Source organism: Cladophialophora carrionii, assembly GCF_000365165.1.
Source record: "Cladophialophora carrionii CBS 160.54 unplaced genomic scaffold supercont1.10, whole genome shotgun sequence".
Classification (NCBI taxonomy): Eukaryota; Fungi; Ascomycota; class Eurotiomycetes; order Chaetothyriales; family Herpotrichiellaceae; genus Cladophialophora; species Cladophialophora carrionii.
In genome coordinates this window covers 535048-547626 of record NW_008481817.1, presented here as the reverse complement: position 1 = coordinate 547626, position 12579 = coordinate 535048, and the positions used below count along the sequence as shown (strand labels likewise).

Sequence of the window (12579 nt, the reverse complement as noted above, 5' to 3'; positions counted from 1 at the left end):
TGGCCGTTGAGAGCAGAGATTACTCAATTCTGTAAAGCAGTCTGCGAGCTTGAACTACTCGTAGTGTTAATGAAATTGACTCATGAATTCATTCCGCACACGGTGAAGATTATTTTCGCAATGATGACTGACACGCTTGGGAAATGGCTTCAGAATGCACCTATATAGTACGATACGAGGAACCGGCCGGGCGGAGCTGAAGGATACATGATACACTGCTGAAGGGACTTTCCACGAGCTTTCCTGAGAGACGACTTGATAACATTGATATTGATGAATAGCGCTTGGGCTTTGGATTAGTTAACACCACGGGAAATTATACCCTACTGAGCACGAACAAGTACTGAATGCAGTTGCGTCACAGTTTGTGTACCAGTTGCTATTCGATCCTGACTCGACGGCAAGGCTAGCGGAGTGCTTCTGGAAGGTAGGAATTGTCTGAAAGCAAAAATGTCAGCATCGGCGATTACAGGATGCTAGGTGTGTCACAAGTGAAATGAACTGGTCAAAGCTGAAAACCTCGGTCATTCAACAGGCACAGGCGTCAATTGGTAGTGCTTTGCCCGGACCAAGACACTACACCGCCCATTGCCGCGCCCGGCAGTGACCCAGACGCACTGAGACACCCACAGGCAAACTCTGCCTGCGCCCCAAAAGTAGCTCCTGTTGCCCTTTAATCCAGGCTTCCCTCCTATCCTTTGATGACTCTTGTCCTCAACCACAATAACTTATTAATTTGTGTCGCTGTCGTCCCGGACGGTAGCTTCTTCTTCCCTCAACCTTTTGCGCCGACTATTGTTCGCCAGAGTATGAACAAGCCTTCGACCGTTTCCATCTTTCGCTTCTGTGAGGCCTGCGACGAGCCTGGATAACTGGCCCGTTCGCAGCGACGGCCACAGTGGCAGAAACAGCATAGATAAAATTCGAATATACAAAGACCAGACAGACCAAGGTATATCTGCCTGCGGCACTGTTCATGGTGCATCGCAAACTGAGATTGTCGCAGACTCAAGACGAACACTCGGAGCTCCGACAGTCAAGATGTGCTTCGAACGCCTCATCCGGCTCAGATGCAGCCACTACGAATCATACCAGCTGGACAAGAATGGCTGCAAGTATCAGGCCGGCCGCCAGTGCCCGAAATACGTCCAGCTTCAAGTTCGGGAGGACAAGAATCGTAGCTGCCCTCGCTGCAAAGCAAATCTGATGGCGACGTTCGGGATCGCCAGTCACAGCCTTCGGTGGACAAAGTAACCCAAAAGTGCGTCGCAAAGGCTAATTTGGAGCACTCGGCAAAGTGGATGGCAGATGCATGGACTCATAGCAAGGGGGGAGTGTTCACGCAGAGACAAGTTGTTATCATCTGTGAACTATACTTGATGGTACTTGAGATCCTACTCTGTATCGCGTGGTTCGACAATTTTGACGGCCGAGTGGAATCGGTGGTGGCCGCCCTCTAATATGTATGCGGCATCGCAATCCATCCAAGCATTCAAACACCCCCAGTATTCTTTTTGTGCATGTGCACCTGCTGAAAATGGTGGAAAATGAAATGCCAGATCCTCGATTCAGACATGCAGATTAATTGCTTCCTCAGCCATGGGATTCTGCTAGTTTACCAAGAATGGCTTGCAGGAGGCGTGACATGGTTCGCAGTCCCCATTCTTTCGTAACCAGCAGACGTCATACTCTTGAGGTGGGATGTTCGGAGGGGCGAAGTGCGCCTGTTCTTACAATCATTCTCCTCTCTTCCCACGTATATCTTACTGTTGAACCACCCAGTTCTTTGCAACAATACTTTCACCACGATTCATCAACTCTGAAGACATTCTACAATACCCCTTGGACCGAAGGTAAGCCGTGTCCAACTCAACAGCCCCTGCTTCCTAGCGAACACCTGCTCACACGGTCCATAGAATCCCAATTCCTAGACACACTCAACACAATGTCTGCACCAAATCAAGGTCGTCAATCACCAGATCCTGAACGCCAAACTGGTGCTCAGCAAGGAGACCATCCTTCCCAGCCAGGCAGCGGAAAGGTATTCCCATTGTCTCCTCAAAATGTCCCCTGACCAAGCAAGATTAAGTCTTTGCTCCTTGCACAACGATATCGTATATTCTTGGTAGGCGGCTGCTGACGTATATCCGCGCAGCTCGACAACTCGCAAAGCAAGGACGAGGGCAAGGATGACCAGACTGCCGGTCTCCAGAGCAACCCCAAACACATCCTTGAGGACCACGCGGAGACAAAGACTGCGAAGGGGACGTCAGCAGATGCGGCGAAGACGAGCTAGGAGAATGGAAGGAGAGCCAAAATAGAGTGTATATCTACCTTGTGGAGAAGACAAAGAGATAGTGAGGCAGGGATGAGCGTAAAACAGCTCGACTGAATCAAACGGTTACCCATTCACGTCCACATCCCTGTTTCTGTTCAGTTTGAAGCACGATCTTTCTTGGTCGCAAAAGTGATACAGCTACACCACAAACTGGCCATTCCAACCATTCTTGCTTCGAGTCACGGGTTAATTGTGTCCCACTACGTAGATCTCACAGGGACCGTCAACGTCTTAGTCGCCTCGAGTGTCCCTCCCCCAGCTGGCGTATGATGAGAAGATACCACCAGTCGTTGAATATACGGTTGTCATCCCTAACAGAAGCCCACTCAACTTACTTTGTACGGTAAGCATCCATCGACCACAGAGTAGGTACACAGTAGAATTCCCTTCCATACCGCGGAAACATTTCCCGACTGAACCGTTTCCCCTACGTCATGGGACGAACGACTCGGTCGGCTCGGCCCGCGTTTAGTGGCTGATCGGCAAAACGCGCCAATCCCCAAAAACGGAGCCCGAAGTTGCATTGCCAGAATCTTGACCCCTTGGATTTCTCAATTTATATCCGTGGGCCAAGTCAAGCCATGTTTGGTTATGTCTCCGTGTCGTTGAACGCGTTGCTTGTCTTCTATCTTTCCCTATCGGCGTCTATAACCGCTGCCGATCAAGACACACTGATCAATGGAGAGTCCAAACGAAAAGGGTACTCCAAAGGAGAGCTTATACCGGTCAGCTGTTTGAACAGAACAATGTGAGTATCCGGAAGAAGCGTCGCTTGTATTGAGACTTACAGATGCAGTGACACCGGCGAACATGTGAGTTTGTGCTTGGCCGTCTGCATCTGCGAGCGTATCACTCTGAGCTGCAACGGTGTCCTCAAATCTCCTGCCTCGGAATCTCACGTCGCCATGCCAGATTACCGATGACCACGGAAATTTACAATATATACCCTTCCCGACGTGCAACGAGACAAACAAACCCCTTTCGTTCGAGTACAACATACCGCAGACACAGACCTGCACCATCGATGCGCTGCCAGATGAGCTCTACCATCTCCTCGAATTCTTTGTCCACAGCGACGTCCCCTTGACGTGTCGCGTCCCGTCGTACCCGTTGGACCAGGAAGAGCTTGGGATCATATCTTCTGTCCGGGATGCTGGCGGTGCGGGCGCCGACAAAGGCCTCTGGACGCCCTTTACAATCGCGCTGCAGGGCACCTTGCAGCTGTCACACCTACACCTCCACACGAATATAAATGCCTTGTTCCATATGTCGCAGGACCCGGATTCGGCAAAGACTACCACATCATCGCAGTCATATCTGATTGCCTCGACCGCATACTCATTGCCAAACACATCATCTTCCGCGCCAGTTGAAGGCTCCAAGATTGTTCGCAACGAGCCGTTAGTCCTTACTTTCAATGTCGGCTGGATTGACGGCGCGGTTCTACCTGGAATGGTGGGAAGACCTGTCATGAAGGTAACAGACCACAGCATTGGCTTTTCGCTGTTGAGCTTCTTTGCTCTTGCTGCTAGCGCGGGCGTCGGGGCTATGGCCATGCTTGTGTACGAGCGGAGAAAGAGTGGGAGAAGTGGCATCTACGGGAACGGGATATTGGGCGGCAATGTTGGCAATGGCATGCCGAGGTCATCGGGGTATGGGGGATACGGAGGATATACAAGCAGTTTTGGGAAGAGGGACTGAAGCTGTGGGCTTCTCACGGATGGGTCGGCACATACAGGAGTGTTCTACCCTGGTCTAAAGCTGGTCTGTGTCTCGTGTCGACTTGCGAGATGAAGGAGGTATGGTCACAAGCCCCAAGACCGGCGGCACCTCTCATTCTCGGTGTGGTACTACTCATTGGACAGTGCGTGCCATGCCTATCACGGCTTCCGAGATCCTTGATCCCCAGATACACGCCCTAGTGTAGCATTCGGGGTTTCAGCTTCGTCGCTCTACCGGACAACCACTATGGTATGCTCCTGGTCCGGTTATGCCACCGAACGTCCTGTGGTAGTCTCGTATATTTCAACGAAGACGCAAGCGAGAAGCAAGATCATATTCTCATTCTCTCCACCTCATTCTTCATTTATTGTCTATGCCTACACGACAAGCTCCTTTGCGCATTGGTTCAAAGCTACGAAACTCACGATCTAGCCACCATATAGCTTACAACAGGACGAATGTGCAACCACAACAACAGCTCAGCAACATGTATTACTTGATTAGTTCACGCATACCAGGCGGGGCAACACAGGATCAAAGGCATAGCACAGGAGGACATCTCATGGATGAGGACGAATGAGAGCACCAGGTGAAGAATAGTGGTCATGTATGTATATCTCTTGAAAAGTCTAGAAATACACGTTGTGCACGTAGACACAAGCACGGACTCTATAATATGAGTTAGCTAGTGTAATACCTGCGGTTGTTGTCCGTGTGCGCATGTATGTGGTTATGCCGGTCGCCAACTACAGGTACTTCCAGTACGATCAAAGTCCTGGGTTGCAACGTCAGTGGTCTATCCTGGACTATCGTGCCAGTTACCCTGCTCTGCCCTGCCCGGCACACTCACTCCACTGTCGGTAGGAAGACAGGTAATATGTCTATCCTTGAAGTCGGCAAACGAAACTTAGCCCAAACCAATGCAAAGTATGAGCGGCGGAGCGGCGGCGCTCTCTTTGACGTACCCAGAAAGTCGCTAACCTGTTTACACCATTGCTCCGGGTGTTCGAGAATATCTTCTATGCATTGGTTGCATTGGCTCTGCACGGGTTAGAGGGGTGGAGAAGCGCATAGCGTGATTCAAATAGACGACTTTATGGATAGACAACAGTAGTGCGTACCAAATCTCACATATCGTCTAATCTACCGATACCGACGGGGATTTGCGCGATGAGTCATTCCGTACCAGTCGAAAGGGACGCGCTCTGTCCGGGCGAGCCGTTCATCCGTACGCCGAGCTGTTTCTCTCACCGCGGCCACGGCGTTTTGTTCGGGAGAGCCTCGCGGCGTTATGGACGCGGCACGCAATTTTCGGATAATCTCGGGATAGTCCAGTCTCGCTGATGCGGAAGATTGCGTGGTGCCTGCTTGCGAGGGCGAGGGGGGAGGGAGGAAGGGCAGATCCTTCTCCTCGGCCGAGAATGGGCGCTGCTTGAAGGGGTTGTGCTTCGAAGCATGACCGGTCGGACGGCCACCGAGGGAAAGGCAGGAATGGTGGTCTTTCTGTGGCATGCGTTGCGCCTTTGCGGGCGTGGTCTGAATAGCTCGAGGTTGAGCTTGAGTTTGAGCTTGAGGTCCCTGCTCTTGGGAGTCATGGAGTCGCTCGCACGGGAGTCGAGAAACCGGCTCCATTGTCTCGAATATCGGTGGTGCTGCCACGCCCTGCTTTGTCTGGAATTCTGTTGGCTCGTGCATGTCGGGTTCGCCCTGAGGTGTCGATGGCGCAGGGTCGTATGCCCCGAACGTGTCCGCCTCTGCATCCATCCTCTCCTTGTACATAACCCAGTCTTTGGCCAGTGGAGCGTCTGGCTTGGTTGCCCTTCGCGCTTCGCGAGTCTCCTTCCGGTTGACCATATCCCAGTCCGGTTCATGTGGGACAATTTCCCATGCCTTGTTGGTGTCGAGACGCCTCGTGGCAGGATGTGTCTTGCACTTCACCATGTCGTTGGGTTTCGACTTCGAGCCAGGGCTCACAGCCTTGTCATCAGCGTTAGTATGGTCGTAAATGCCGAGCACATCGAGATGTACACTCTTCTGGGCATTTTGTCCAAGTATTTCCCATCCATCGACTTTGGTGTCCTGAGTCTCATTGTCGGGTTGAGCAGGTGTTGGGACTTCTGCACCACATCTTCCCCAGCCTGCTTCCTTGGCGCCGAAAGTCCCACTGGCGGCGTGTTTGCCATTTTGACTATACGACCTGGATAAATACGGGTCTTCTTCGGAATAGTATGCTCGCATGTCGAGGCCGGACATCCTGGTCGCTATGTTGAGGATATGCCGAATTATCCACCCAGTTAGTGGGACCGACTCTGCTAACTTGGATTCGAATTGCCCCTTTGGATCGCAGGCCGACGAGAAGCTGCGTGCCGCCAGTTTGGAGATTTATCTGACTTGGTTTGAGGGCCTGTTTTGGTACGAAATATTTGGCTATAAGTTATCAAGGGGAGTATAAACATCCCTATCAAAGTTAACTGAAAGAGGGGAGAGACAGAGAAACCAAAGGGTAAGTTCGAGGTGTTCTATTATACGCTGTCTCCATGTTTGCAACATTTCCGCCACCATCACCAGATTTCGAGGCCGACAAACAGATGAGGAAGACTCCTCTTGAGCCGTTCGGAGTTTGGCTGGCTGATACTCAAAATCACTGGAGCAGTTCTTGTCCTCCCGACTCAGTGACCGGTGAGACGGGTGCTTTGCTCGGATATCATGGTCGATGGATTGGATTGTGACGCCACGATCCTGGGATCGAGCTGAGGGTCTGGTTCAGATTATCCCGTAGACGGCAGAGCCTCGTTACTTGCTCTGGATGAAGTAGTCGAGCAGCTGTCGATAGTCAAGGGAGTAGGAAGGGTGTGCCGTGGAATTGAATGCACGTCCAAGCGTAGCTTGTCCATTCACACCTTGAGTTAGCTATGAGGAGCTGTTCTGCTCTAGGGTGTTTCCGCGGCTCATATTGCAGGAGTCCACCTGCCAACCAGGGATTGTCTTGGCTGACTCCGTATCGAGATCATTTCTAGGATCGAATATACTTCGATGGAAGCGTCCATTGCCATACTCACTCTGAGCGGAAATAATATCCAAAACTAATACGAGTCCTGTCAAATGCTTCGACCGAGAAATTGCCATTCTAGCGCATTTGCGTCGCCGCCGAGATTGATCACCCGCTTTGCTTTGCTCTCTACCTAATCTCACTCATCTTGCCACCTGTCGCATCTTGTTTTCAGCGCCCACGCATGGTTTCCGGAGACCGACAGTCAAGGTCGATCTGCTGATATTCCGCGCTATATGTTGTCTCGTGGACAGTTGTTCACCTCTCGAATATCTAGGCTGGACGCCGATCTATTGAAGAATTGATCAGCGACAGCGATAATCTGCGAGCTATGCCTCCACAAACAAAAGAACCGTTGGTCAACATGGTCCAGAATTGTGCGATCGATGTTCTTGGCGGCATCATGGTCGTGACACAGATTGAAGACTGTCTTCGGCTACGCACTCCTCAAGCCCGCGGTCCTGCAACGCTTGTGCCATGGCTTTAGACTCTCTTTACGATTGCACGTCTAAGTTCTCGGTGCAGTGGGACCTTGAAAGACCACAGACCTTCCATTCGAGGCGGCACCAGCTTCTGCACATTCCCAAGGTCTCTTCCGAGCCCGTCTCCATCGTTAATTATTCCCACGGCTTGCGCATAGATTTAAACGTGGCGTGTCTCCCTGGCGCACTGCGGTTTGCCGCAATTCATTAAGCTGTTTACTCTATGAACTCTACGGTCGTGGCTGCGGGCGATGCATTTGTTGAAATACTCTAGCACAGCTCGAGGACCTACTTTCATACCGCCAGCGCCCTTCCTGAAGTGTTGGCGATCGAATCGTGGCAATCGAACGGCAAAGCCACAATTATCTCTGCCATTGACCTCGCCAGGACATGTTGTTTACACTCTCAGCAGAGCCTACCGTAATATGTCTTCCGCTTCAACATCAGGGCAGTTGACAAGAACGAGGTATATCCCAGCTCAATGAGTTCAAACTCGAGGTTAAACTCAATGTTGCAGCGTATGATGCTAGATACATATATTCACGACATCGGTCCAGCCAGCTCCTCATCAACGAAACAACCAGGAACTCAGCCTAATCAACCAAAGGCGGCTAACTGGCTATAGAGGCTCCCACGTGGGTCGACTCGTTGCTCTGTACACTCAGACTCTGTCAGCATCATCAACTCCGGTGGTCATTCCGGATAAGCCGCTGGGAGAGTATATCGGTCGAATGTCTAAAGCCTCGGCCGGAATCTCTGAATCGTGGATTGCGGTCTCGCGTTTGACCCGTCCGTGTAGGTGCAAGCCACGTAATGTAACCGAAAGAGTCGGACCCTGTCGACGAGAAATCCTTCTTTTCGCAACACGACCGCTTGGTCTTGTCCCCGTGCTTCTCCTGGTTCTGCCCTTCGTCTGCCAAGCGGGCCATCAGTACGCAGCAATGCATACAGCTGGGCGGGATGCGTACCGTTCGTAGCATCCTCATCGTGTTGGACTGCGGACAAGATGTAGCGTTGTCGTCGTCATCCTCCTCCTCGCGGGAGATGAAATCCCAAGCATGCTCCCCATCGAGGTCCTGAACGGAATGAGAACCAGAGCCAGACTCCGCAACGCAGTCAGGTTTGTATTTCTTCTTCGTCATCTCCGTCTGGCATTGGTATCTGCTTTGCCTGAACAGATCTACGGTGGCTCGGTTTCATGGCAGGGTCATCATCGACTACAGCCCATGGATCTTCTTCCCGACATGTCAAGTCCATGGGCCCGATCAGATGACGGTAACGCGGTAACTGTGATGGCGATGACGAGGCGTGACGGTTCATGAAGATTAAAAGCTTCCGAACCATTGCTGCAGGTTCCCCGTGATGGCAAGATATGTACATGAGTGATACGTGTCACGGTTGCGCCGACGGTAGGTCGAGTATGCGAGGAAAGGCTATATAACTACACCGTACTTTCGCTTTATATGTATCATGTCCTTCGTTTGCAATTCGCTCGTCCTCGTTACAAACAGGAGCCATGGCATGTACTCACGGCGCGACCCCAGTGGTGTCCTCCCATACGGAAGTACAATGCCAGTGTTATCTTTACGCGCGCCGTTGGTGATCTCCGTGAAGTGGGATACACCTTCGTCTTGCAGCACGGCACAGCACGGCACAGCAAACCACGAAACAGGTCCTTGGTTTAACATTTACCAGTTTCTAAACTTCAAGGCGTACAGAACGTAGTTTCGTCAGTCTGCTCCTTTTTGCTCCAACATCTTCTCCTGTCGAATCTCAATATACACAGCACTCCAGCCTCGACCAGCATGTCATCGTAAGCACTCATTCCCAGCTTCTGTGCCCGGTGGAGATGATCACATACAGAATGATCTAGGGCTCGCCCCTATAGATGTCGGGCAGAGACTCCTTCTAAGGGTCATGGAAGAGGCCGTCGATCTGGTGTGATGGGGATGGCGATGGGGATTGACCATTATCACGAGGCAGTGTATCCTGCATCTGCCCCTGCTCTGCTTCTCCCCTCTACTTCCTATCACAATTACCCTCAGATATACGCGAATCGACCCCGCCTTCGGGATCTCGCAACGTTTTGACTGCCTCGGTACGATGAAGCCAATCTCTTTTGGCCACGCGGTCTTGTCCTTGCTGTGCCCCGCAAAGTTAGATACGTGTTCGAACGTGCATGCAGAGGGCATTGATGTATCACATCTCAGAACGGTGCGGCGTGGGCGTTCCTTGAAATTGAGACTGGAACCGAGACTCACCGGAGTCGCTCTCGCTACTCTCTCTCCCCGCGTAGACTTCCTTCTTTTCGGACAACTCGTCGATCGCGTGGCCTCCGTCGCCATCGTCATCGTCATCGTCACACCTATCATCTCCATCGTGCCCGTCACGAGGCAAGCAGAGTGCGAATCCCGCAGATGTCGTTACGGCATCCACCCCCACGTATCCGTTCCCCACGAATACCCACCCCCAGCCATGGTCTGCTGGGCCTACCACCACCTCATCGTCTTCTTCTTCTTCTTCTGATACCATGATCCAGCCGCGGTCCACGGAGTGTTCGGCGTCATCGTCTCTATCGTCGTCAGACCCGCACCCGTCATCACCATCACAGTCACCGAGTCCCGTCCGAAATCCCCGTGGTCCTCCGATCCTCCAGCACGACATGTCGACGACGCGGGGCTCTGCTGGCGCCGGAAGAGCAAGAGCCAGAGCAAGAGCCGAGGGGAGATATTCACGGAGTTTCCTCGCCCTAGCAAGGGTGAGAAGAAGTAGGCGTTTCCCAGACATTTTGGGCGTGTTTATTTAGACGATAGGTGCGGAGAGCTGTTAACAATATGGAAAATGGAAATCGTGCAAAGGGCGCAAGGCATCTTATATAGCATTACGGTCCCTTTAGTTCCCAGGCACTCACCTTTATCAATAATAGCGCAAAGATTGATGAATGAGCCTGGTTGCAAACAAATATGTTGATCTGTTCACTCCCAATGGCGGGTGCCTGGAGGAAACGGCGCAGTCGAATCCTTCCAGCTTTGGTCAGATTGTCATCGGCGAGCCCCTGAAGGCTTGGCGTGATGTTCAGCCTTGTTGTCCACGGTCTTGTCATCCCGGAGGACTGTGGCATTGGGGAAGATGTTGCAACTCATAAGAAAAGTGCGAGGCACGCAGTCACTTGTATTTTGGACTAATCAATGCAACAGCCAATACGCCAATTCCCAATATTGTACTACTCCGATGGTATGTCTCCTTAATTTGTAGACTCACCAGCCGATGCAGGAACATGCATACTAATTACCTCACCGATTGAGGTCTGAGGACGACTCTACACCACAACATGAATCAACCATGCGCACTCTCAAAACCCCTTCTCAAAATCAGGAGTGGTAAGTTCTTCTTTGACAAACGGCCTAGTCAAACGATAAGACCAGCCTGGCTTTTCTTTGGCGGACATCTCCTTGCTAGGTGCACATTGCTCTTTCTTCTCCAGATCGCCTTGAGTATTCGTCTCTCTAAGAGGGTAAATGTGCTGCTCGATCGATGGCGGACTGCCTTTATCATTCACCCTGCGCTCTCGGAGGTTGCTACGGGACAGTCGGGTAATGAGATTCCCCAGCTTTCTGCCTATTGGTGAACTGACCAAAGACGAGCTTCTCTCCCGGGCATTTGAGCGTCTGTCTGACAAGGGCGATCCTTGACTGTCTGATCGTCCGGGAGATTCCTTGGATTTAAAGTTCTCAGGTGTTGTCAAGGGCCGATGGAGGCTGGGAGCTGGTGACGCTTCATCTAGTCCTGAGCTGGAATTGGCTTCGGAGATCTTGCTTAGTTGGGCAATGGAAGGGCTGCCTGTGTTGAAATGCTCCGGTGTGCGTCGCAGCTGAGCTTGATATATCCATTTTTTCCGGAGCGAGATCGGGACTTCATGAGCATTGGTATCCATGATGGAGCTGTGAACAGCCAAGCGAACTCCTCTGCGGGAGAATCTCCGTGCCAGAGCATCTTGCTTTTTCTTCTTATCAGAAGTGGGCAGAACATCCTCGACCACGGAAACATCCACACCAGTAGCAGAGGACAAGTTTCGACCGTGAGCACCAGGTTTGAAAGAAGGAGTTTTATCGACAGATCCACCAGAAGATGTCGAGGAGGAGTGCTGGTGAGATTTGCTTGCGAGGTTGTGGAGGTCCTTGATGGCGTGTCTGCTTGCAAAGACGGTCTCGAGGATTGCAAGATCTTCTTGCATGGTGTGAGGAGAAGACTCGGCGAGGCGACCGGGTGAGCTGTACGATATCAGATATGCAGAGTTGGCGAGATCAGGACCGCTTACTTGTGCATTCCATATTCCTTCCCATGATGCAGTACGGTCCGCATGACGATCAGGGTAGTCTTGTTCGCCTCGAGGTGTTTCTGCAGCTTTTTGACGTATCTCTTCTTGGCCAGCCAACCGACAGCACTGGTGTTCAGGCCGTTAGCCTTTTGCATCTCCTTGCAACAGTCCGCTATGTCTTCGAAGATTCCCCCCAGGTGATTGTGAATTTCGGCCAGATCTTGACCAAACGCTTCGGTGTAGAGATCTTTGTTGACCTTGACTGCAGCATCGAGACTTCGGAGTTCAGCAGCAAGAAGTTTGAGTTCCTCAGCCGCGTGGGAGATCTCGGTCGAGGTGCTCTCATGACCACAGTGCTCGCGTTGCTTGTCGAGGCTGTCGGACAAGGTGTCTGCTTGGACTGCAAGTTCGATGAGGTTGGTTATCTCTGCCGGCGACGATGGAGAAGTAGTAAAGTAGCTAAAGGACGTGGATCTGTCCTGATCGTCAGCCATGATGGCGAGGCGTCGAATCTGTGTTCGCAAGTGCACCAAAAGGACAGAGAGAAGTGAGGTCGAGCGAAGTCTGAAATCGAGTTGTAAGGCGCCGTTACAGCCGGCGCATGGCACTGTCACCGTCGCGACCGCCAGCTTTCTTCACTACAGAACTCGAGGAAGGAGGAATCAATAAC

The 12579-nt window shown here is 51.8% G+C and overlaps 5 protein-coding genes across 5 annotated transcripts; 2 read left to right on the top strand and 3 right to left on the bottom strand.

The window, feature by feature from the left end:
• Positions 1-1945: 1945 nt before the first annotated feature.
• On the top strand, positions 1946-2296 carry G647_09678 (uncharacterized protein; the record flags this gene model as incomplete). The annotated part of the gene is made up of 2 exons (XM_008725671.1): positions 1946-2041; positions 2156-2296. The coding sequence occupies 2 exons, from the start codon at positions 1946-1948 to the stop codon at positions 2294-2296; spliced, it is 237 nt and encodes a 78-aa protein (XP_008723893.1).
• A 623-nt stretch (positions 2297-2919) lies between these two features.
• G647_09677 (uncharacterized protein) lies at positions 2920-4039 on the top strand (the record flags this gene model as incomplete). The annotated part of the gene is made up of 3 exons (XM_008725670.1): positions 2920-3086; positions 3135-3150; positions 3251-4039. The coding sequence occupies 3 exons, from the start codon at positions 2920-2922 to the stop codon at positions 4037-4039; spliced, it is 972 nt and encodes a 323-aa protein (XP_008723892.1).
• A 1164-nt stretch (positions 4040-5203) lies between these two features.
• On the bottom strand, positions 5204-6313 carry G647_09676 (uncharacterized protein; the record flags this gene model as incomplete). The annotated part of the gene is made up of 1 exon (XM_008725669.1): positions 5204-6313. The coding sequence occupies one exon, from the start codon at positions 6311-6313 to the stop codon at positions 5204-5206; it is 1110 nt and encodes a 369-aa protein (XP_008723891.1).
• Positions 6314-9790: 3477 nt separating this feature from the next.
• G647_09675 (uncharacterized protein) lies at positions 9791-10378 on the bottom strand (the record flags this gene model as incomplete). Its single annotated transcript, XM_008725668.1, has 1 exon — positions 9791-10378. One exon carries the CDS (start codon positions 10376-10378, stop codon positions 9791-9793), a length of 588 nt encoding a protein of 195 aa, XP_008723890.1.
• A 565-nt stretch (positions 10379-10943) lies between these two features.
• G647_09674 (uncharacterized protein) lies at positions 10944-12403 on the bottom strand (the record flags this gene model as incomplete). Its single annotated transcript, XM_008725667.1, has 2 exons — positions 10944-11862; positions 11910-12403. 2 exons carry the CDS (start codon positions 12401-12403, stop codon positions 10944-10946), a joined length of 1413 nt encoding a protein of 470 aa, XP_008723889.1.
• Between the last annotated feature and the right edge of the window lie 176 nt (positions 12404-12579).